Consider the following 23,486-nt stretch of genomic DNA (forward strand, 5'->3'; position numbering starts at 1 on the left):
TTATATCTTATTTTCACCAACCTAGCATTACTGTAATCACGAGAAGGGCGGTATACAAATGGATGTAAAAGATGTTTGGATGGTAGTTGATATGACTGAACAAGAAAACAGAGCAAATTGAGGGGGTAACATGACAGAGTAGTCTCGGCAGTATATTCTGAGCTGCATAATCATTAGATGCTCACTTTAACAACTTGCTAACAGGTACCCATGTTTAAAGAGGCTCACATAAAAGGAGGTAAGGTGAACATCTAGGGTAGGATCAATGGAGCTGATTCATAATTTTCAATGCACTTGTAGCTGACCTTTCCAGTTTGCCTGATGTAAACCCAGGACTTTGGGGGCTTAGCTTGTGCTAACTATCTTTTCATTGTGATGACCAGTGCATCAGACTCTAGTCATGTGCTTTGCCACATTTAAATAACTTCTAAGACTCATGGGAAGTAGCTTGGAGGGAAAAGTACTCAGAAATAAGTATGGGGGGGTTGGAAAATAGTCAAGGAGTGAACATGTAAATATTTTTGAGGGCATGTGACATTGGTGAAAGTCCCATTGTCCCTGCTCCCTCGAACATACTCCACACACTCAGTAGGCCTGCTTCCTGTGCAGTTCTGTGGCCAGTGTCCTAAGTGGCCTTTTTCTACTTCATATTTTATGAGCTTTGCTTAAACTCCACTCATATGTATGTGCCAACTACCACTGACCAGATAACATACAGTTTCACACTTCCAGGTGCCAAGTATTGAGTTTTCTTTGGGGACACAGTGGCCCCTCCTTATATCCATTACCTCTCCAGTAAAGCATCATCCATGACTTCTGAGTGTGGAGGACCTCAGTGGTTCTGGTCCTTCAGTGCAGGCAGCTGGGCACTAATTTCTTCTACTTAAATCAGAGTGTCTATATATATGACTTTAGAGAACAACATTTCAAGATTTTTTTTTCCTGTTTTCTTTTCTGTCAAAAAGTGATGATTTTCTTCATGACCACCTTATTAAGATTTGATTTTACAAAACAACATTTTTTTAAAGGCATATAGGAAACAGTACAAAAGAGCAAATTTTAGCATGAGAGATTTGAACTCATAATGTTGTAAACAGGTGTTTATTGAATTTCAATGTGTATGTTTTTAGCAGGGAAATCCTGGAGGCAAGACCCTGGAGGAAAGGCGGTCCAGTCTGGATGCCGAGATCGATTCCTTGACCAGCATTCTGGCTGATCTGGAGTGCAGCTCACCCTACAAGCCTCGGCCCCCACAGGTGTGTGCCATTCACAGCATCACTCCAGCCAAGGGCCCTTCTCTATCAGGAAAATGAAGTGTGTCTTAGAGCCTCTCATTCTTTTCTTCAACTCCTTAAACCAGTGGTCCAAGGTGCACCCCACCCCAATCTGATAAGACCTCACTGTGTACCATAAGGCACGGCCTTTCTGTACCATCTCCTAAGTGCATTCATTACAGGCATGCACAACCTTGCTAAGAACTGTTAGTCTTTATTAACTCTCAGCTCATGCTAGATAACCAGCAGTAACTTCTTAAACTTATGTATTGTTGGCGTCTTCCTTAAAAGCGACAGAGTGTGGCTTCACAGGGTGTTAGGGGACAGCACAGCTCATTGCATTGCTGTTCAATTTTCTTGTGCCTGTCTTTGTGAATATCCGCTTATACACTGATGTAGTCTTCACATGTATGTCTTGGAATGCATGTGTGTATAAGCATGTTGAAGAAGCAATGAAGAATTTTTTTGTTGTTGTTGCTATTAATAGTAATGTCAAATGCTACAAAGGACTTGAGACTGCTAACAGTGTGATTCCCACACTAAAGAGAAATACAGACTTCTTTATGTTTCTATCCTCCCCACTCCTCCCTCCCTCTTTGTGACTGCTCTTGGCTGGCCTGGAACTTACTATACAAGTAAGGCTGGTTTTGAACCCATAGAGCTACCTCTCAAGTGCTGGTACTAAATGTATTTGCCACCACACCTTACCTATTGGAAGTTTGTGGATACTGGTACAGATATCTGGCTAAGTCAGTTTCTCCCCAGATTCACAGGAATTAAGTGAAATTAATGTTTGTGTCTTTAGGGCTGATGGTACACTGTTACATTTTCCTTTCCTATTTTTGCTTACTTTAGAGCATGGATTTTTTTTTTTCTTTTGCATTTTCACTTATTAGCTGCATTTTTGAGGCTGGTATTCGCTTGGCTAAGTATTGAAAGTACCAGATTAATTTCAGGGCTCCATGTTAACAGGATTCTTAGATGCTGAAGTTAGGTAGGTCCTTTTGCCACTGTGTGGTTTGACCCTAACATGCTTTTATTTTTCTAATTGACAGTACATACATCACAGTGTGTCCCACTCTTACTGGTGAACAGGTGCCATTGTATTGTCAGTGTTACTTTAACAAATTAAGGAGCAGTCCAGCTTCTTGTGTTGTCAATCATTCACTGCTTATCTTCATCTAAGATTGAAGTGTTCTTTTTGGGCACACCCCTATCACTTCCCTATGCATATAATGAGACTGGCAGTTGTATTGGGGATAAAAGGCAAATCAGACAAAAGATGAACTCTTGTGTGTCTGTGTTGTGTCCACCAGACCTGGCAATACACATGTTCTTCATTTCTTATTCATTGGCTGAACTTTGTATGGAGAGCAGGCATGGTGGCTTTTGTGGTTAACAGGAAAAGAAAGTGCATTGTTGGGAGCAGAGAGGGCCTGGTGGTTGTTGTCTAGTAGCTCCTGGCACTGTGTAAGATAAACTGCAGCTGCCATGGCCAGGGCACAGTAAGACAGTGATAGAATTTTAAGAGGGAGTCAGAATTTGAACAAACTTCCCAAGTGATTTGCAAATTCTGCTAGACTGGGTAGAGTTGTGTTATTAGAGATCCAGTTGATGGTAAGTCCTTCAAGCACATGAAGCTATGGAGAACCACTCCACCAATGACTTGCCTTAACCTTGATGTCCTGGATACATTTTTATGCTAAACTGAGGTTGTAGCTTGTCAGTTATAGAAAGTAGAACATTTTAGAAGTGTATCAAGTAGGGGAAAGCTAATATGTATTCTAAACAGAAATGCTGGAAACAAGACTAGCTCCTGAGATGCAGGGGAACAGACTGAACTCTTCCTGGAAATGATGCTTGCGGAATCATCTGACTTTTAAACAATTTTATATTTCTAGCTCATCAAACAAATGCCACATGCCTTGTTTCTCAGGACAGCAAATATATTTCTTGCCACTAGACTCAGCTACCTTCTACAAAATACTGCTATGCACTTGTTTTCAGCAGGATTTTGTTTAGTCTTTATTTTTCACTCCTGGAGACTTCTTATTTTCCCTTCCAATTTCCTTATATTGAAAATTTTATTTCTCATAATATTGATTGTAATTTACTCTCCCCTAACTCCTATGAGATTCTTCCTACTTTCCCTCCTATCTGAATCATCTGTCTCTCACCTCCTCCTTAGAAAGCAAATATCAAAAGAATAGTAATAAAATTAAGATAAAGCAAAAGCAAACAGACTGGAATAGGACAAAACAAAGATAAAGCATAAGAAATACACATAGACTCAGAGACACATATATTCATACACATGGGAATCCTATAAAAACGCAGCACTGGAAGTCATAATATGTATGCAAAGAACATGAGAGAGAGGTGGGGTGGTGGGAGAGATGTCTATCAAAACAGTGTGAAACAATGAAGCTCCAAAGATGCTGTTGTGTGGATAAAAAGTTCTGCTGGGTATTTTCTCCTTGACATGGGTTTTCTTCTTTAGGTCTATGTCCAGACATGCCTACAATCAAAATTAGTGCATTTGATTGGTCCATTTAGCTGTGGTCTTACTGTCTGAGTAATCTTACTGTGTAAACATACTCACAGTCACTGGCAGTGTGGGCAGCAGTTTAGTGATTGTGAAGCACATACTCATGTTTTCTCACTTGGGGCATCTCCTCTCTGACACAGATACACACTTCTTTTCAGACAGAGCTACCAAGAGTTATCCGGTAAATAACTTACATTTTTTGACTACTGTGAGAATACAGCTGGACCCAAACCTTACAGTTTTGATTGACTGCATGTTCTAAAACTAGATGAAGACTTAGGTTATTACTTATTTTTAATTTTTTTTACTGTTGGAATAAACATCACGAAATCAGTAATCTAAATGCAATTGTTCTTTACGAATCACTTTCCCATTAAAAAGCAAAACATTCATGAGGTTAAAATAATAATTAGGATGACCTCAATGCTAAATAATTTCATAATTAGGTTGAAGTGTACATTCTGTGTGTCTGTTCCATTCTCAAATCAAAGGTTGGTCTAGTCTATTCTTTTCAATTATTCTAATTTAGGAAAGCAAGAGTTAATTAGGAGCTTCAGTTCCTCCTGAATTATCTTCACTCCCGTGGAACTCAAGTAGATGTGTTAGTATTTATTGGCTAACATAATTATATGCTGTGAGAACAATAATCACACACGTAAATATTAAAATATGTGCCAAGAGCAGATGTTTTCTGCTGGAAACAGTGTTGTTGTGTTGAAGCTAAAAGGCACCTGAAATATCCTCGAAGAATAGACTTTCATATCTAACTTTGATGTTTTCTATTTTTGGGGCAAGCCAAATTTCAAATTCCAAAGCAGGTGAGTCGCATGACTACCTCTAGTAGGTTACTAGGTCTGTGGTTGCTCACTGTTCAAACGCTCTGTGTGTTTTCCCAGTTGTTTCTGAATCACCTTTGTATGGCTACTTTGACTCATGATCTGCAAACCTCGTGAGTCACCTGACTACCTCTAGTAGGTTACTAGGTCTATGGTCCCTCACTTTTGACACGCTCATTGTGTTTTCCCAGTTGTCTCTGAGTCGCCTTTGAATGGCTACTTTGACTTGTGATCTGCAGAACATACTGCATAATGTATAATGTTTCTTTAGGAAGAGGGCCCAAAGAACATAGTCACATAACTATTCTGAGAGTGCTCTGCTCTTGACAAAGTTTGCCAAAGCATCTTTCTTTTCATTTTTTAAAGAAGTATCTTTCATCTTCATGTTGCCCAATGTTAGATATACTTACTTTTTCATGCTTATGTGTCTTTGGACAATGTAGCTTAACTCTATATATTGAAAATACAAAGGTATGCATGACCATGTCCTTGTAGAGAATCACTAATCTTTTATGGCAGAGAGAAAGAGGCATCATCTAGAACAACACAAAGAAAGACGTCACTGTGCTCTTTATATTGTCATGTGCCCCCCCCCCATGTGCTGAAACTGTTCAGAGACATTGTATAAAAAAGTCAAACAGAATGTTAGCAATGTACCTTTTGAAGTCAATGGGACCCCACCACACAGGCAGTCATGTGTGGTCTTGTCTGCATCTGTGCTGGGAAGGACACTGAATTTCAGAAATTATAACAGTGGTGAAAGTGGATATCCTGTTTGAAGCATAGATTATTTCTAATAGCAATAGGAAGTATGTGGGATATAAAGGAGAATGACAGATTTCAAAAACTCTGATGAGCTTAGTAGCACTATTATTATTACATAAAGCTCTTACAGTAAAGAGGACAATTTTAGTAGGAGAGCATCTGGCTAGATGTAATACCTTTGGTTAAGTTTACATCAGATACACAAACACACACACACACATATATGTATATCATACATATAGATAACATTATATATATTTGTCATATTATAATTTATAAAATATTTTAGCAAAATTTACATGTTATATACTATATATATGTAACATATAAACTGTAAAAATCAATACAAAATACATTTGGCAAAGTTTACATAATGTATATAATTTATTGACTATATGTAAAACACCTTTTCCAAAATTTACATGATGCATTGCACAAACGCACTCACACACAAACATACAAACATATGCATGATATTGCATGAAATTATACACTTAAACATCTTAGTGTTTAGAATAAAAACTTATAAGCATTTCAGTATTAATAGAGAATAATCTTAGAAGAGTAGTCATGAGAATTTGACAGGAATTCTAGGTGAACTACAGCCCAAGATGATCAAATAGTAAGTGCCAGGGCTTATTTGGCTCTTAGATAATGCATAAGTAAAGAGTTTTTGTCCACACAAGGAGAGACCATGCTCCTAGAAGGCTTACTTCGAAGCAGGATAAAGAACTATTTTCATTTTTTTCTGACCCACAATTTAGCAGCTCTCTGTGTTGACAAGCATAATTTCCATTAATATCTTCATCTTATTTGAAAAATTCTATGTTTGTGGCACTTGCCTTTTAATATCTTGGCAATTTATCAGAAGATTATATGTACCCAAAGGATATCACAAAGGTAAACAAAATATAAGATAGTATGCTGTCCTCCCATTATCCAGTCCCATATATTGAATGTCCTTTGTTACTACAGTTGCAGCTCAGACTCCTACTTGGAGTTCATGCTGAAGTGTGTCTTCTACAAGATGAGGATCAATTGTGGATTTAGGATTATTTTTTCATTCTCTTGACACAGTCAGGGCTAAAATTAGTGTCTCTTAATTTTTTTTATGAGTCAGTCTCTTTTTTTTTTTCCCCACACACAGTTTATTAGGGTTGGAGATGACATTTAGGTTACATGATACATTTTTGTTGGATGATATTAATATTCTAATGTACTTGACTGCTTGGTGACTTTTTCCAATCATAATATATTTGAAAAGAACTGAAAGGATTTCACTGTTGTCCTTTAGACTAGTGTAATATTGCAAAATTACAGTGTTGTTTGTGATTGAGAAAGAGGGAAAAGGGGAGAGACAGAGAAAGGGGGAGGGGGTAGAGAGAGCAAGCACCCCATGTTGCTGACTGACAGTTGTCATAATACTCTCATAAAGTAAAGTGTTAAAGGTGATAGGGCAGAGGAACAGCTTTGGTTTAATACAATTTTCCCTTGGACTCTGGTTGTGATGTACCCTCCTAACCCTGGAGCACTCATCATTGATCAAAGTAAGTACTGTTTCTCATTATGAGGGAACTCTTGGTGAGCTCTTTGATGAGGGTCACGGAAAAGATGGAGTTGTGATTTAAAGGCTGGAATTTTTCGCTCTTACCTTCCATCTTCGGAGGTAGGGATTGAATAGAGCACACCTTTGATGAAGGCTATAAAAATTTCCAAAGATTGGGGTCAGAGAACTTCCTAGTCAGTGAAGGTATTCATGTGCCTGGGGGAATGGCTATTCTTAGTTACATAGGGACATCTGCTTCTGCATGTAGGGCCTTCTAGGACTTCCTTTGCACGTACCTTTTCATCTGCCTCCTCTACCATGGTCTCTATAATTCACTGCACAGTGATGTTTCCCCGAGTTACTTGAACCACTCTAGCAAATGATCAAACTCAGTAATTTGCTAGGATCACCAAATTGGAGCCAAGTCATGCAGAAATACAAACAACCTGATGCTCAGTACTTGCAGTTGGCACGTGACTATGCACAGACTGTGGGATTATAGGCTCTGCAGTGGTTGAAGGTGTGTGGTGTCAGGATGGAAAAGGACTGTGTGATATTCACCTTGTGTCAGAGAATTGATTGATGAGTGGGGAAATGGATCTCAAAGTGAAGATTTATATGAGGCACCCATTCAGAGAACACAAGTAGATCTTCCTTTGTGACTTACAGGAAACAGCTGTCAGGGGCCAAGGTTATAATGGGTCTACCATTGGCTGCTTTGTCTCCAAGTCTGCAAAACAAGAAGAGCATTGTCTCTTCCCTGCCGTGAGTTCCACTCCCAAGAAGAACTCCCTGGTCCCCAGCACTGATTTGGAAATGCTCTCATTGTACTTGAGGTTTTTAGCGTGTCTGGAGTTTGCTTTCCAACAAAGGTTTTTAAAGCTGGGCATGATTCCTTCAGAAGACTCCTTGTCCTGAAATATACCACCTTCTCCTTTCCAGGACAAAAGATTACTGAAACTTCCTAGTGTCTTTGGCAGTTGAGTACATACATATATGCTTTTTATGGATTCAGATACAGTAACCTCAGCCCTCCCACACTGGATTCATTTTGTAGAGCAGTAGCCTTTGAGGCAACATGAGAAATCCATTCAGGGGGCATATTTTGCAGTGAAGGATGTTCTTCAGGGATTCGTGTGGCTTGAGGGGTTAGTTACAGTCATCAGGGTGGTGCCGCGGATAGTCTCCCCTTTTGTGCTCCCATGTTCTCGCTTGCAAAAGGCAAGAGCAGCTGCAAGGATGATTTATTAGTAATTAAAAGTTTAATGTTTCATATTATTCAGTGCAACCCAAACATGCTGTTTACTGGGAGATAAAACTGCAGCATGTTTATAATGTGTGAGGAGGCATACAGTCCTTGCAGACAAAGGATTTTTTTTTTTTTTTTTTTTTTTTTTTTTTTTTTTGGAATGGGGGTACCTTCTTGAGCTTTGTGTAGCCAGGATTAAGATAGTGCCATGACCATATCCCTCTTCCTGCATTATCTTGTGGAACACATGAGAACAGTCCCTGATTTGTTGGAGGGTCCATTTCTCTGTATCTAACACAGTCTACTTGCTATAGCTCTCTTTCAATATGTGGTAAAAGATGAAATACTTAAAAATGTCATGAGCAAGATATTAACTGGAATACAATAAAATGTGAAAAATGGCTCTGTAGAAGAAGAATGGATATGCACTTTGCATTGCCCATGTTTAGAGGATCTGGGTTATTTTGAACTAGTTTGTACCTGCCAGAAGACCTAAAGTTAAATAACAATGAAGTGGGGGTGGACAAGTGGTTAGCTGACTCAGAGTTGCATGCTATGGTTTGATGACGGGCAATTAGTTTTTAGATTGCATATAATTGCACCTCTATAACATTTATACCTCTTCTTTCTTTTTGAAAAGATGATGCTTAAGTCATATGTGATCAACAAAATCAAACTTAGCTCTTAGGTTTCATTGTGAATGTTATGACATGTGATATTCACTATGAAAATTTAGCCCTAAGAATCTACCTTGCTTTGTACCCGACAAAAACATGAGTGTCAGTTTCCAGTATCCAATGTTAGCATTTCCTGCTACAGTGAGTAGATAGCAGTGCAGAATGCCACAGAGTACCCACTCTGCCAATGCCTAGGAGGTGGTGGTCCTTCTGTGGCAACTCAGCTGTGGCTGGAGAAGTAGCCTTTTACTGTGATTTGTTTGCTAGATCTTGGTGACTGCATGGCCTAGAACAAGTGTTCCATTACACCAAATCACTCAATCCAGTCATTGCTTTAACATGAAATACACAAAGCTGCCTCTTTCTTGAGTGTTTCTATTTTGTTAAAGCATTTTAATGGACAGAATCAGAACTATTTCCACACAGAAGCACACATTGAATTTGCAGGATTACAGAGCACTCTTGTCAGGACTTATTTCTGGATTTCTTTCTCCCTCTCCCACTGTTTAAATGTTTATTTTAGTAGTACCCTTGCTCACAGGCACTATGGTCCTTTTATCCTCCCTTCCTTTTTAAAACAGTAGATAAGCAATTGAAAGCAAATACAATTGCATCTTTTCATGTACGATTATTAAACATCACACAGAAAACAAGTAATATTTGTGTGTGTATTTTAATAGAAAAAGGCTATGTCTCTAATTATCTATGGTCATTGTTTTTCCATTTGGACACCCTTTCCTTTGGTTTATACCCAAAGTAATGCATAATGATGGTGTTGGCTTCTAAAGACTGATGATAGGAGGTATTCAGTCAACAACCTTACATATCATTATTGGGTGTGGTGCATAATTGACTGGCTCTCCACACAAAATGCTAATAAAGTAATTTTCACACTGTAGGAGATTTACCAGGAAAATCAAACATTTTCTTCCAGTGGTTATGTTAATTTCTAATAGAAAAATTTGCTTATCTATGTTTTGGTACTTAAAGATACGCATTTCCCCACAGAAATAATGAGCTGATTTTGCATTGGAATAAAAGATAACTAGACACACATTGCACTTGCCTCAATATGCATTGTCCTTTTGTGTTTCCTGTGTGAATGGAGGAGAAACTATTTGTGTTCTTAGCACTAATCTTTCTGGGCTGACATAGAGTCCCACACTCAAGTGTTTCTATAAACCATATTGTCATATTCAGGGTTAGTACCATAGAAGAAAAGATAAGCTGTGCATTATTACATTGAACATCAAATTATTCAAATGAAAAGTAAAATCTCTAGACATTTTACCTCACAGAATATGCATTGCTGTGTCAATATAAATGATTAAATCTCTTAAATTTGAGGAATTAGCAATAAATGATTATGTTAAATTTCAGAAGGCCCCAAGGCAAGATCAAGAATTATCACTTGCCTAGATACAGATGAAACATTCAAATTCATGTTTGTCCAATAAACAGGCTGTCATCAAATCCTGGCATCTCCCCTTTAGAAATATGCTAGAAATCCTTCTCAGGTTGGTGCAGAATTAATTCATCAGACTCCCATCTGTTTTTGACTTTTCTAAATGAACGTGTAATTTCACCACAAAAATATATACCATGAATATTTTTAAAGGGTTTAACCTATAGGCTTCATGTAAAAAAAAAAAAAAATCCTAACTAGATTATTGCATATTTAGCCAGTAAGCTGTAAGTTCTAAATGACATCCTGCTAGTGCAAATTAAATATATGGCTTACAGTGGATTGAAGGATGGGCTGTTTTGACTATTTTAAGAATGCATTATTTTATGATCCTTCAATTTCTCATAGTCACATTGTGAGTCATTTATATAATGCCTGGAACATGTCCCAATTTCATCTTTATGTGTACTGCACATGGAAAAATACTGACAATGTTACCTGTTACTTGCTTTTAGGGATAGTAGACCCCTCCTCAGCAGACTCTCTGTCTGTGCCTTTCCAACTCTGCAGCATATACACAGTCATGATTACCTCTGAAATGGCTAGTTGCTGTAACTTGATCCTTTCCAGGCAGTCAAAAACCAGGAAATAGGGCTATTGTTATTGTTTTTTCCAAAAGCATCCCAGATGAGTTAGTACTTCTTTGAATCCTAATTTAGAACTCATTCTCTCATCATCTGGACAACATGAAACACAACTCTTATTTTTGGCTTTGTGTGTGAGGAAGTGAATTTCACCGTTACTTGTTGATCTGATCTTACAGAAGCGTTGTGGTGTTCTGTGTGCAGAAGTGTGAAAACAAGTTCCTTTGAGTACAATCAGAAGGGAGGGTGAGGGCAGAGAAGGATGAATTTTTCATAGTCCCACTTTTCTGTCACTATTGCCCCTTTAAAGTAAGCAAAAGGGGAAGGTTAGCCATCTTTCAAATCTGAATGTATTTTATAAAATGCACTGATATAGACCTGAAGAAGAATAACATTCAGAGAGTACCTGAGATTTAAGACAGTGGCCATTGTTCACCTACTTATTTACTGATTGCATGATTCACACTTTTTCTTTGATTATTAATTAATCATAAACCCCCTCTTCAGTTGCTCAAGGTCCAAATACATGGAAAGATATCTAACTTTTGTTCTTTGAGCATATGGCATCATAGATGTGGAATACAATATACCTTGTAATTGGATTAATAGTTCAAGGCAAAACTTTTCAGAATCCAAGATAGATTCTTTTTGGAATTTGATGACCTGATCCTGAAGTTCAGTTGCACTTTCAAGCAACTTGGAATGCAAGATGGTTCAGAAAAAGGTAGCAAAAACTAGAATACTATCATCACCTAATTTCAAATTTTATTCCAAATCTAGAGGCGCCAGGCAGTATGGTTCTGACCAACGGTAAGCATAAGTATTAGCAAAGCAGTTTTCAGTGTTTAGAAATAACCAGTTGTTATTGTTCATTGATTTTCATATGGACTTAAGATATTGAAAGTTATAAAGGATAACTTTTCAACAATTCATACTTTGATAACTAGGTTATCCATTTCTAAAAGACTTTATATCTCATGTAAAATTCAATGTAAAGTGCATTACTGACCCAAATGTAAAGGGTGATACTGTAGACCTCTCAAAAGAAAATCTAGGAGTGCTGCACATCGCCTTTGATTAATGAATAGCTTCTTAACATATGGCACGTAGTGTGCAATGGAAGGTAGCACAGATAAACCAGAGTTCATAAATACTAAGCATTTCTGTATGTCAGATGGCACCATCTTATTGTTGAACAAGGCATACACAGAATGGGACAGGCTACTTGTAGATCATATACCTGACTAAAGAGTACAGCTTAATTAAAAGTTGGGGAAATAGTTGAATAAACTTTTCTCATGAATATTATTGTTTTGACAAGGACAAAATGTGATATCATTGGTCATCAGGGAAATGCAAATCAGCGTGACTATAAGATACCACTATATGTCTGATAAAATACTAGTTGTCATCATTGTCATCATCTGAAAGCATTACATGGGCTTACAGAATTAAAATGGTTAGATAATGCTGGTGTATTGTGAGAAGTGTGTAAGTCTGAAATCAGTCTGACAGCTCTCATAGCATTAAACATAGTTGCCATGTAATCACACTATACTTGTATTCATGTTACCAAAGAGAACCCAAACATAATAGCCACACAGAACCTGCCTACACTGGGAATAGGCAGCAACATTATTCATTAATTAGTGGAATATTTATGCATATATGCATATATGTATATATATATTCATAGACTTTAGTATTCTATTAAGGCAAACAAATCTTTGAAAACATGGTGGTGTATGAAAGAAGTCAGATACATAATGGTTATGTATTTGATTGCTCTATGTATATTAATAGGCTTGCCCAAGACATAGGACACATACATTGTTTGTGTCTGGGATGAAGGGTGAGTAGGGTAACTGCTAGTACCTAACTGATTTATTTTGGGAAAGATGAAAATACTCTAGAAATACTGGCATAGGTTATATAATTCTTAAAATATTCTTAGTCCCATTAAATTTTAGCTAAATATATTTATTTTTATTACATATGTATCAGTGTTTTTCCTGTGTGTATGTAAGTGTACTGTGTCTGTGCCTGGTGCCTATTGAGACCAGCTAGAGTGTGTGAGATCCCCTGGAATTAGAGTTACAGATGGTGATGAGCCACCATCTGAGTGCTATTACCTGAATCCGGATCCTCTGCAAGAGCAGCAAATGCTCTTAACTGACTCATCCACAGTCCTAAAGTTTACATTTTTAAAGGGTAAATTTTTTATGATATATTACTTACTGTGCCTAAAAACTTAAAAATACATGAATTGAAATGTTATTTTGCAGTGTTTCTTGAATACACAAATGACATTAGAAAATGAAGCTACCCTAATTAGGCTTGTAGTCTGTGGAACAAGGGACAAGCTAATAACAATAGAGTAGTGTAGGCAGAATGAAAAAGCCTATAAGATGTTACCTGAACCCAAGGATGAGGAAATATGCCTGGAAGATTATGTGAACTCTTAGTGCCTCCTCTGATGTTTTATTGGGAAGAATCATCTACACAGAAAAATCTGACTTTCCTCCAGCCTCCAGAAACATGACCAAAATTACTGTTTTTACAAGCTAAGGAAGGGTCATCAACAATCTAAAATCCACTTCATCTAATGGCACTTTGAGAACAGTTTAGCCCACCTTAGAATATGGCAAAATGATGTTCTGTGATGACATTTCAAATGAATTATTTAAGCTTTGTAATATATACTTAAGCTCTTGGTAGTCTGAGTTAGTACTTTGAGAGCTGACGTGAGGACTTTGAGGAGGGAGTAATGGGCATTTGTTTAATGCATTCATCCAATCTTATATAATGCACGCTGTTATTCCTGTTGCTCTGCCCATCACCACCATTATCAAATGAGTCTGGTATCAGTGCAATGACAGAAATCCAGACAGCAGATGGGAGAACTGATGTGAATGCTTTTGAAATTTCAGGGTTTTCTCATGTCTAGCTCTACATCTTTAAGAACTCTCATTCTTAGAATTTTTTACTCCCTGCTATAAAACTTGGAAGGAAAGAGATCTTTGATTCTTTTCCAAGTCTCTAGTTGGCTATTCTTGACCAAAAGCAAAAACTCCCCCAACTTAATCATGGCCTTGCAACTTTTTGTGCTGTTGGTATAGGTGTTTCCTTTATTTGAGTTTTGCCAGAGAGAAACCTCCAGTGGCATCAGAAGACAGTCCTAATGTAGCAGTAATTATAAACACACAAAAAGGTTTCAGATGGAGATAGTTTTTTATTCCTTTAAAACTTATGACTTGACTCAACATCTGAATACTATTATTAATATAGTGGTCCTCAACCTTGCTAATACTGCAACCCTTTAATATAGTTCCATGTGTATGCTCACCCTGAACCATACAATTATTTTGTTGCTACTTCATAATGTAATTTTGCTACTGTTATGAAACATAGTGCAAATATCTAATATGCAGAATATCTGATGTGCCCCCATTGAAAGGGTTGTTCGACCCCCAGAGGGATGGCTACCTATAGTTTGAGAACTGCTGATTTAAGATGTTTTAAGTACTGGTAAGGAGAATCTAGCGGCTAATTACTAAACCTCAGTAAATTTCAGTATTGTTCATTGCCCAATGTACAATGAAATACTCTGGACAGCCTTTCATGCTTATGGTGGTTTTGAATGGGTATTAATTTTGCTCAGTATTGAATGGGTATTAATTTTGCTCAGTATTAAAAGCCAATTTGGGCATTCTTTTTGACTATTTCTTCATTAAGGTGATACTGTTTGAGATGGTATTGTAGTTGATGTGATTTATAATAAACAACCATACGTAGATATCTGAAAGACCAGTAAGAGCCAGGCATGCTCTTGGCTATCATTTGAGTTATGTTTAGGGTGAGGTATGCGTGCGTGCGTACGTGTGCATTTGTACTCACTTTGTAGACCAGTCTTGCCCAGAACTCACCAACACCTGCTTGCCTCTTCCTCTTCATTGCTAGGGTTAAAGACATATGATGAGTTGATCTCATCTTACACAGTATTGAAGTGTATGTTAATAACTTAAATGATGGATTATTGAACCAGTGTACATAATCTGTGACTTTTTAGATGTTACCTGAATATATTACTTAAAGCTCTTGTTCTTCAACTGTCTTTTCTCTGTGAAGAGATAACCTTATCTCTTAGGATAGCAATGAGGACAATATTAGTTAAAATAGTAGCTTCTAACAAGTTACAGTGTGTAAAGCACTTAAAACAGTGTTTGGCATATAGTTAGCACTATATACATTAGCAAATCTTATTGGGATCTCAATGCCTATTTTTAAGTTGTTATTGCTTTTCTCTAAAGATATTGATATATAAATTTAGTCTGTGGCATTCTATCCAAGTCTGAGATGGTTTGTCTCACTCATTTTAGCTGGGCAGCATTCTTAGTTTTTTCAAGGACAATCCAGCTGTCTGTAGGCTCTGCCCAAACGCTTTGGTTGTATCATTTATTTCTAATGCATATTCTCAAAAACCAGAGCTTGTACCATACTCTGACAAATGTATGAGTCACTCCATCTGTTTTTGTGGATTACAAGGTAATTTTTCTGTTGCACGAGCAAAATTCTCTTAAAAACTAAAATCATGAGTCATAGATTATGAACTTGCCATAAGTTGCTAAGTCTATCATTGACCTGTTGTCATAAAATATCACCTGTCCAGAGACTAAACCACATAAAGCAGTGAATAATGTCTGTTCATCAAAAGCCCTTACCAGGCAGGGATTGCTATCCTATACCCACTTTCTGATTCAATAGGTCTAGAGTGGGGTTTAATATTCGGCATTTCAATGAATAGTTTTGCAGCATTGCTATTGTGTATGCCAGGTTTTTGAGAACCCTCTAAACTGCTTGTAAGTCAAGACTCTTCCTCCATTTCTTCCTAGAATAGTCAACAGCTACATTGCTTTATGCCATCAGCTACTAGTAAAGAAAACCAACTCAGAGAAGCATGCTTTCCTATATGTACTGTAACTGTATAGTTAAAAATATAAAATAAGAAAATTGAAATCTTTAGTACCTTGGCTGAGAGTAAGTCAATGCATCACCATCATTCAGCACTCTCCTCTTTCCCTCTTTTTTTCTTGTCAGAGGCATGGGGCAGAACTGAATTATTTGTAGTAGTTGTGTTACTTTAGGGAGTGATGACTCTGAGACTCTCCCTAGCCAACTCAAGACCAATGCCTGGAGGCTTTAAGGAAAGGAAGAAATTCCCATTTCATTGGCCTCATGCAAGTTTCCAGGGGATATAATGATTTTACTCTTACTTTAAAATATAGACATTTATGGAAAGCAGTAATTAAAGTTGGGTGAAACTAAAGAAAATGGGAAATAATGGTTTGAATTTGGAAACTAATGAAATTGAGGAAGTGTCAGTTCTTACTTGCAAATGCTTAACTGTTTTGTATTCCACTTGATGATATCTTCAAGCAATTACTATTTTCATCCTGGATATTTTTCTTAACTAGAGAATGATCTACAAATAGGGAAAACCACAGTTATTTGAGTGTTTGTTTCAATCAGTTGCTAAACTTATTTTTCTTTTAATGACTCCATTCTTCAGTGATCTTGTAATTGCTAATCTCATGTGTTATTCAGGGGATTCGCACTAAACTAAAAGGAATACAATTAATAAACTCTTTCCAGTGCTACAATGGATTTCTAACATAAGAAGTAGATGTGTGAATTATTGGAGAAAGGATAATTTTAAGCTAGATTCATGAACAGGGTGATGGACTACTCACTGAGGATGGTGCCTTTATCTGATGGCATCTAAGCAGATGGTTTGGATATGTGTGGTTTAGCGGAAGCTTTGGTAGTGTAGGGCAAATGCCATGAGGTGGCCTGAAAAGACAGTAGGTAGTTTCTGCAAATCCATTCCCTCCTCTGCCCTATACACTGTGATGACTCTATAACCAGAATCTCAGGAAATAGAAAATACATATAATGTTAAATTCCTCTACAATCCTCTATCTGTCCACAGGACAAATACCTCAGTCCCCATAACTCACCAAGGCAGGTGTGAACAAAGTTATGCACATATGCTAAAATCATATCAACCAGAACTCACAAGGCCCAGGATTGCCTTTTTTCTGTAATCCTTGTTTTGTTTGTTTTTAATGTTTAAGCTGCTAGGCTTGTTCATAATGATATTATACAATAACCCTCATGACTTGTAAGTGCTTCAGTCCACACAGAGGCCACTGAGACTATATGATTACCTTGTTTTCTTAGCATTTGTAAATTATTTGTTGAGTAATCTGATGTTTGCTGATATTATAGCTAAGAAATGTGAACCAAGCCACCTGCATTCTCAAACAAAAATTTAAAAAAAAAAAAAAAAAAAAAAAAAAACCTACATTATACAATCCAGTGCTTATATCCCTTTTTTCCATGTTTGCTTGTTTGGTTGTTTCTGGTCTTTCCAAGATCCTCCATATCTGGCAGCTGTATTCAGATCAACTTACTATTATAGAGAGTCAATATATAAAATGGGTCAAGTAGAACAGATATGACTGAAATGTGTAGTTGGGGCTCCAGAGTACAGTTGAGAATTGTTTGCTCTGGTGTTATGAGAACCACCCAATTTTAGTGTTCTAAATGTCTATATCACTGTATTCTGTCAATGTCACTGGACACTTAGGAAAGATGAAACAGTCTTTTTCCCAGTGGGAAGTTACACCACCCAGTTTTCATCATTGTTATAGTATACCTGAAGAAAATATCTTAAGAGGGGGAAAGTTATGTTTTGACTTGTGTTTGAGAAATTTTGTTTATTGTTGGCAGTTTCTGTTGTTCTTAGGCCAGTGGCAAGGTAGATATAGTGTAGTGGGAGGGTATGGTAGAAGAAAACTGTTCACCTTCCTGTTAGCCAAGAGGCAGAGAGGTTGAAAGAGGGCTGAGATAAGACCCTGGGTCATCTGCCTCCCCCCATGACCTCCTTCTCCACACAGAACACTGCTCTTACTAGCTCTATCGCTCCTTGTGCTGTGAACGCATAAGTAACCTGTTAATGAGGTTAGCATCCTCATGACATAATCACCTAGGCATACCTCCTTCTAGGGCCATAAACCAATAGGGCCATTTAAAATCAAGCAGGCAATAGAAGGATGCCACTGTTAATGTAGAGTCAGCAATAATGTCCTCATTACACCTACCCCCTTTGGTTTTCTGCAGGTCAACAATGCTCAGCTCACAGGAAAATAGAAGCAAGGCTCAATGAAGCAGAATATGACAAAGGCAGTATACAATGGCCAACAAAACTGTGAATTCTTAGTTCAATGTCTAAGTCACCATGTATTCTAAAGCAAGTAAATTAACCATTTTGTGCCACTGTTTCTCCATTGACAAAATCAGGACCTAGACTTCCAGGTTTCTTAAGGTTATACACAAAACATCCTATGTGTATTTCACTTTGTGGGAGGACAAACAGCCCAGCCTATCTGAGAAGCCAAAGGCAGAGTGAAAAGTCTCTCACACACCTTCTCATGTCCTGTTGTAGACATCTGGAAGGTGTTCCTCATGTTGGACTGATGGAGTTTTCCCTGCTGAGCAGATCAAATTATTCCATAAGAATTCTGGTACTTATGCTTTCTGTTCATGAATTGGTTCATTGAGCTTTTCATTATACTTCCCGTTTTATTTTCGTGCATTAAATAGATATTTAAGTCTTTAAATTCTGCAGAGTTTTTATGGATCTGGTCATTCACTAATGTTTTGCCATATGTATTTTACAAAAATACCCCAAAGGTATTTGAACCTTATTGGAATCTTCACAGAGCCTGCCTCCCCAACTTGACACATTCCACTATTTTCTTAACAAAACTCACCTGTTAGAAATGGATATTTATACAAAATTTAAAACCAGCATTCAATGTAAGGCAGGTGCTAGAATGCCATCATGGTGTTTGAGTAAGCAAACATACCTTTGGGTATTACCATAATGGCTAAGGACTTGGCTCTTCCTATTTAATAGCTGGAGTCTTAGTAAAGCATAGCTTTACTAATTTGTTGACCCACATGGTTATTAGTGAGTTGACTGGAAGAGCTACTGATTAGTGATAGCACACAAAGTCCCTAGAGAGAAAGGTTACTCCTTTCTCTCCTAGAAGGGAGACAGGGCTTATTTTCTGCTCACTCCCAATGTGGTGTTTTAGATGAGTTGAAATGCATGACAAAAGGGCTTTAATCGCACCTCCAATTGTTAGCTGCTGCCTGTGATTTTTGTTCTTTTGCTTGTTTGTTTGCCTGTCCCCTCATGAGCCTCAGGAACTTCTTACTTTATAATAGGAAATTGGGTTGAGGGGCACTTTCAAAGAAACTACAGATGCTTCTATGTAGATATAAAGTGTTCAAAGTATAAAATATTGGAGAAAAACCAAATGGTCTTTATTTTTTCTTTTTAAATACAGCCTAATAATAAGCTGTGTTGATTATAAACAGTGTATACAAATATTGTTAATGTTTGGACCTCTCTTCCAACTAAAGATATATTTGAAACAAATGCTATATTAGGCTGTGCAAAATCAACCTCTTATTGGCCTTGTTTTAATAGCACATGCCAGGAAATTTGTTGGGCCTAGTGGTGGTGGTGTACCCAGCAGTTGGAGGCAAGAAGATTTCTGAGTTTGAGACTATCCTGATCTACTGAGTGAGTTCCAGGACATGCTCCAAAGCTACACAGAGAAACCTTGTGTCAAAAAACCAATAAAATAAAATAATTAAATAAATGGATAAGGAATATTTGTTGGTATGTGTTAGTTACTTTTCCATTGTTTTGATAAAACCCCATGATCAAGGCAACTTATAAAAGAAACTATTTGATTGTGCTTATGGTTTCAGAGAATTAGTATCCATAATGGCAGAGCAAAGACATGGTAGCAGGTACAGTTGAGAGCTTACATTTTGATCCACAAGCAGGAGGCAGAGAATGCAAAGTTCAAGTGGCAGACAATCTTTGGACATCTTGAAACCCACCTCCAGTGACACATACCTTTCAACAAGCCCACACCTCCTAAATCTTCTCACATAGTTTTGCTAACTGGGAACCAAGTATTCACACATATGAGTCTAGGAGGTTATTCTTATTCTAACCACTACAGTATGTTTTAGGAGTTGAGGTAGGAAGTATTGGCTTTGAAGAGTCATTTTTAGTCCAGGAGATAATTTTTGTTTGAGTTTTACTCTTATAGCCCATTCCAGCACAAGCATTTGGTAATAGTGGCTAGAGGGATCTGGGGACAGAGGTGGTCAGCATAAATTGTTTCTAGTAACTTAGCTTAGCTTTGTATTAAAAACAGAATGTGAGAAATGAAGAATTACAAATATACACTCTCTAAACCCAGGATGTCGTCATGGAGGTCCTTGCAAATGAGATGGAAGAATGTATTCTCATAGTTTGAATATTAATTGAAAGGGTATTACTCTATGTACATATGACTTTCCCTTCATGGGTTTTATTGTCCCATCTTGCAAAAAAAAAAGGGATTCGCTTCATAGTTTTTTGCGCCATTGTCTTACACTTCTCTGAAATATTCTATTTTATCCTGCCATTCAAAATCTTGGTTGAATATTTGTTCATAGTAGAACTGGATTGATTTCTACCTGAGAACTCTTTCTACATGCCAAGGGCCAGTCACCAAGCATGGGATAAATTCAGGCACTGAGAAGTCTTGTGCATATTTGCATTGGAAAATCATATGTATTGCCGATTTAAATGCCATCAGATAGACCTAAGGGCATATGTATGGAATTCTAAGAGGATCAGTATGTGTTCTTGACACAGTAGAAAAGCCTGGCCAGTAGGGTGGGATTTGTATGTAGGTGAATTCCTAGCAATACATCAGAAACTTGGTAGCTAAAAAAGAGCATTATTTTTTTTTTAACTTTTTATTTATCTTTGGGGATGACAGATTTAGTCCAGGTATCAAAGGGCTAAGGTGAATTATTAAATAGAGTTAAAATATTTGTAGAAGTGGGCAGAGTTTCTGTCCTCAACTTTTCCAGCTTCCAGAGGCTTCCTACATTCCTTGGCTTGTGGCCTCTTCCCCTGCCTGGAACACCTGGAATAAAGCAAGTCTTTGACTGTGCTTCCTTTGCTATGGCTACATCTAACCATAATTGGGAGAATTTCTACTGTGGGAACCTATTGTGATTAGATTAGGTCAGTTGAGTAATTCAGGCTTTTCTCCCCATCTCAGATTCTTTATGGGATAATCACATTTTCTGTGTTCATTCTGCCAAATAAAGAAATGTGTCCATAAGATCTTGGAATTAGAATTTGACTATCACGATGGTCTTATCCTACCCATCAAAGGCCTTGCTATGGGGCTTTATAGTCTCCTAAAATGGTCCACGTAAAAAGTGATGAAGGGATCAGTCAGGAAATATGCTTTCAACATTGGTAAGGCATTCTTAGATTATGTTGATAGAAACAGGAAGTTCATGCGTTTAATACAGGAATATGTAATCTGTTGAGCAATATCTTCTTGAGGCTGAAAGCAAGTTCCCAGTAGCCACCAATGATTTGCATCAGTTTCTGTGGGAAAATGAAATGCATAGTTTTACTACCTGTTATTTGAACACATCTCAGTAGCATGCATGCCATAAATGTTTGCAGTATTTTTCTATTCTTTCTCCTTGGTTGTGATTTGTTGGACCCAAGGGAATACTTTTCCTGGTACAAAGCTTTTCTGAAAGCTTTCTTTCCTTTCTACTAGTCCATGTTTTATTACTTTAAAAAAAATACCCGAGGCTTAAAACCCATCTTGTTGGTTGACATCAAAAACCATGGCCCTTGATTTGTAGTTAATGACATCATAGAGGACGCACACTTTTAAGAGAGAGAACTCATGTGGATACATCTGAAGACAGACTTTGCTTCTGTGAGCATTCATTCAATGATCTAATTTCTCCACCCTCTGAAGGTTCCCCTATCTCAACAGTATCTACCACTTTGACCAAATTTGAAGTTTATGGACTGTGGCAGGACATGCTAAGCTGCATGCAAACCATATTGTTGATGCTGTGAAAAATTGCCCTAGCTTTTAGAAGTCAAGTGTAACTAGGACAAGCACAAAGTGATTATGTACCTGTCATACAAAGCTCCTGGAGCTTGTGACATGCTTCTGGAGCTCATGTACACTGATGTGGCATGTGAGTTTCACATATTCAAACTAGGAGGAATACCCAGTTTCCCTAGGACTGGGAACAGACTTTAGGAAGTCCAGTAATTTCTTGTTTCCTGATGCCTTTAATGTAGGAATTGGTGCTTAACTTATACACTTGTCTACAAATGACTTGTAATACACATGAGCTGAAGCACAGAAATAAATTGAAAGATTCTCCTGATAGAATGAGGAAGCAAAGATTTATTGTTCAGTCAGTTCCAATTACTCTGTTGTGTTGCAGACCAAAGAAGCTAAACAGGATGCTTGCTTGTAGTTCTACTGAGGTAGGATCAGCCTCAAAAGAGATATGGTATGCCCTGCTTGAGCCTTTGCTGAGTGAGTCACTTGTGTGAAAATGTCTTGACACAGATAGAATCGTGGAGCCTGCACTGTATCTGATCACAGAAATGTTACTGCATAATAGCAATCTGGCTTTGCTCTCCATGCAATTGCAGGCTGGGGCATCATGAGAGGCTACATTTGGAAAGGTCATTTGTACTACTCAGGAGAAAACAGAGCATCACATTCCCCGCATCTGCGAGCTTCTGTACCAAGCTTGGAAAAGGATGCCTTAAAGGAAAACTGCGAGTTATTCTTCATGTGTGAATGTGATTTTTTTTTTTTTTCTGGAAGTGTTTAACATCCTGAATCCTTTCCCTTCTATGTTGTAGTTGATGATATCTCACACCCACTGGTGTGTGAAGAGGAAGAAACTTCTAGCCTTACTTTCTGTGTTAGTGATGTGGCATAATGTTTTCTGGAAATGCCACACAATTTCAAATGTGACTTCTTTCTTAACTTGTGAATAGAGTTGACAACAGTGAAATATGTCCTGTAAACAAACCCTGAAAGTCTAGCTTTTGAATGAGTGGTAGTTGAATTCATACCAAGTGACAGAAGTAGGGTATCCCACGTGGATGGAATTCTTTCTGCTGTCCCTGGCACTGCCAGGGCTGGAACCTTCATCACCTAGTCACTCTTGTCCCTGTCCAGCACAGCTGACTTCAAGTTTTATATTCTCACACTCCAACTCTATAGTGAAATATATCATTTTTACTCTTATCATAAATCGGCAACCTACTTTTAAAACCGATTGCACTGCCATGTTACTTTTTATGCTATTAAATTCTTCCAGTTACGTCTTATCTCTGGAACTCAAACGGAAGTTAACTGAAGGAATCATTTGTCTCTTTTTATGACATACTTATTGAACATTGTTGGGTGCCAAGCTGTTTTATGGGTGGTGAGGGTACAGCCACAAATAAAGCAAAAAGTTTCTCCTTGAGGAGTTCATTTTCCTGTGGGAGTGGATTAAAAAGCAGATAATTAAATATTAAAGCCTAATTAAATGCTAGAGGCAAAAACTGA

At 37.6% G+C, this 23,486-nt stretch overlaps 1 protein-coding gene across 1 annotated transcript in view; it reads left to right on the forward strand.

The window, feature by feature from the left end:
• Positions 1-23,486, forward strand: part of Lpp (LIM domain containing preferred translocation partner in lipoma) — a 421,297-nt gene that overhangs the window by 124,978 nt on the left and 272,833 nt on the right. Inside the window, exon 4 of the mRNA XM_051191238.1 lies at positions 1,131-1,256. Within this exon, the coding sequence (XP_051047195.1) occupies positions 1,131-1,256 (126 nt within the window). The remainder of the gene's footprint in view (positions 1-1,130; positions 1,257-23,486) is intronic.

This window comes from Phodopus roborovskii, unplaced genomic scaffold (genome assembly GCF_943737965.1).
Source record: "Phodopus roborovskii unplaced genomic scaffold, PHOROB, whole genome shotgun sequence".
NCBI lineage: Eukaryota > Metazoa > Chordata > Mammalia > Rodentia > Cricetidae > Phodopus > Phodopus roborovskii.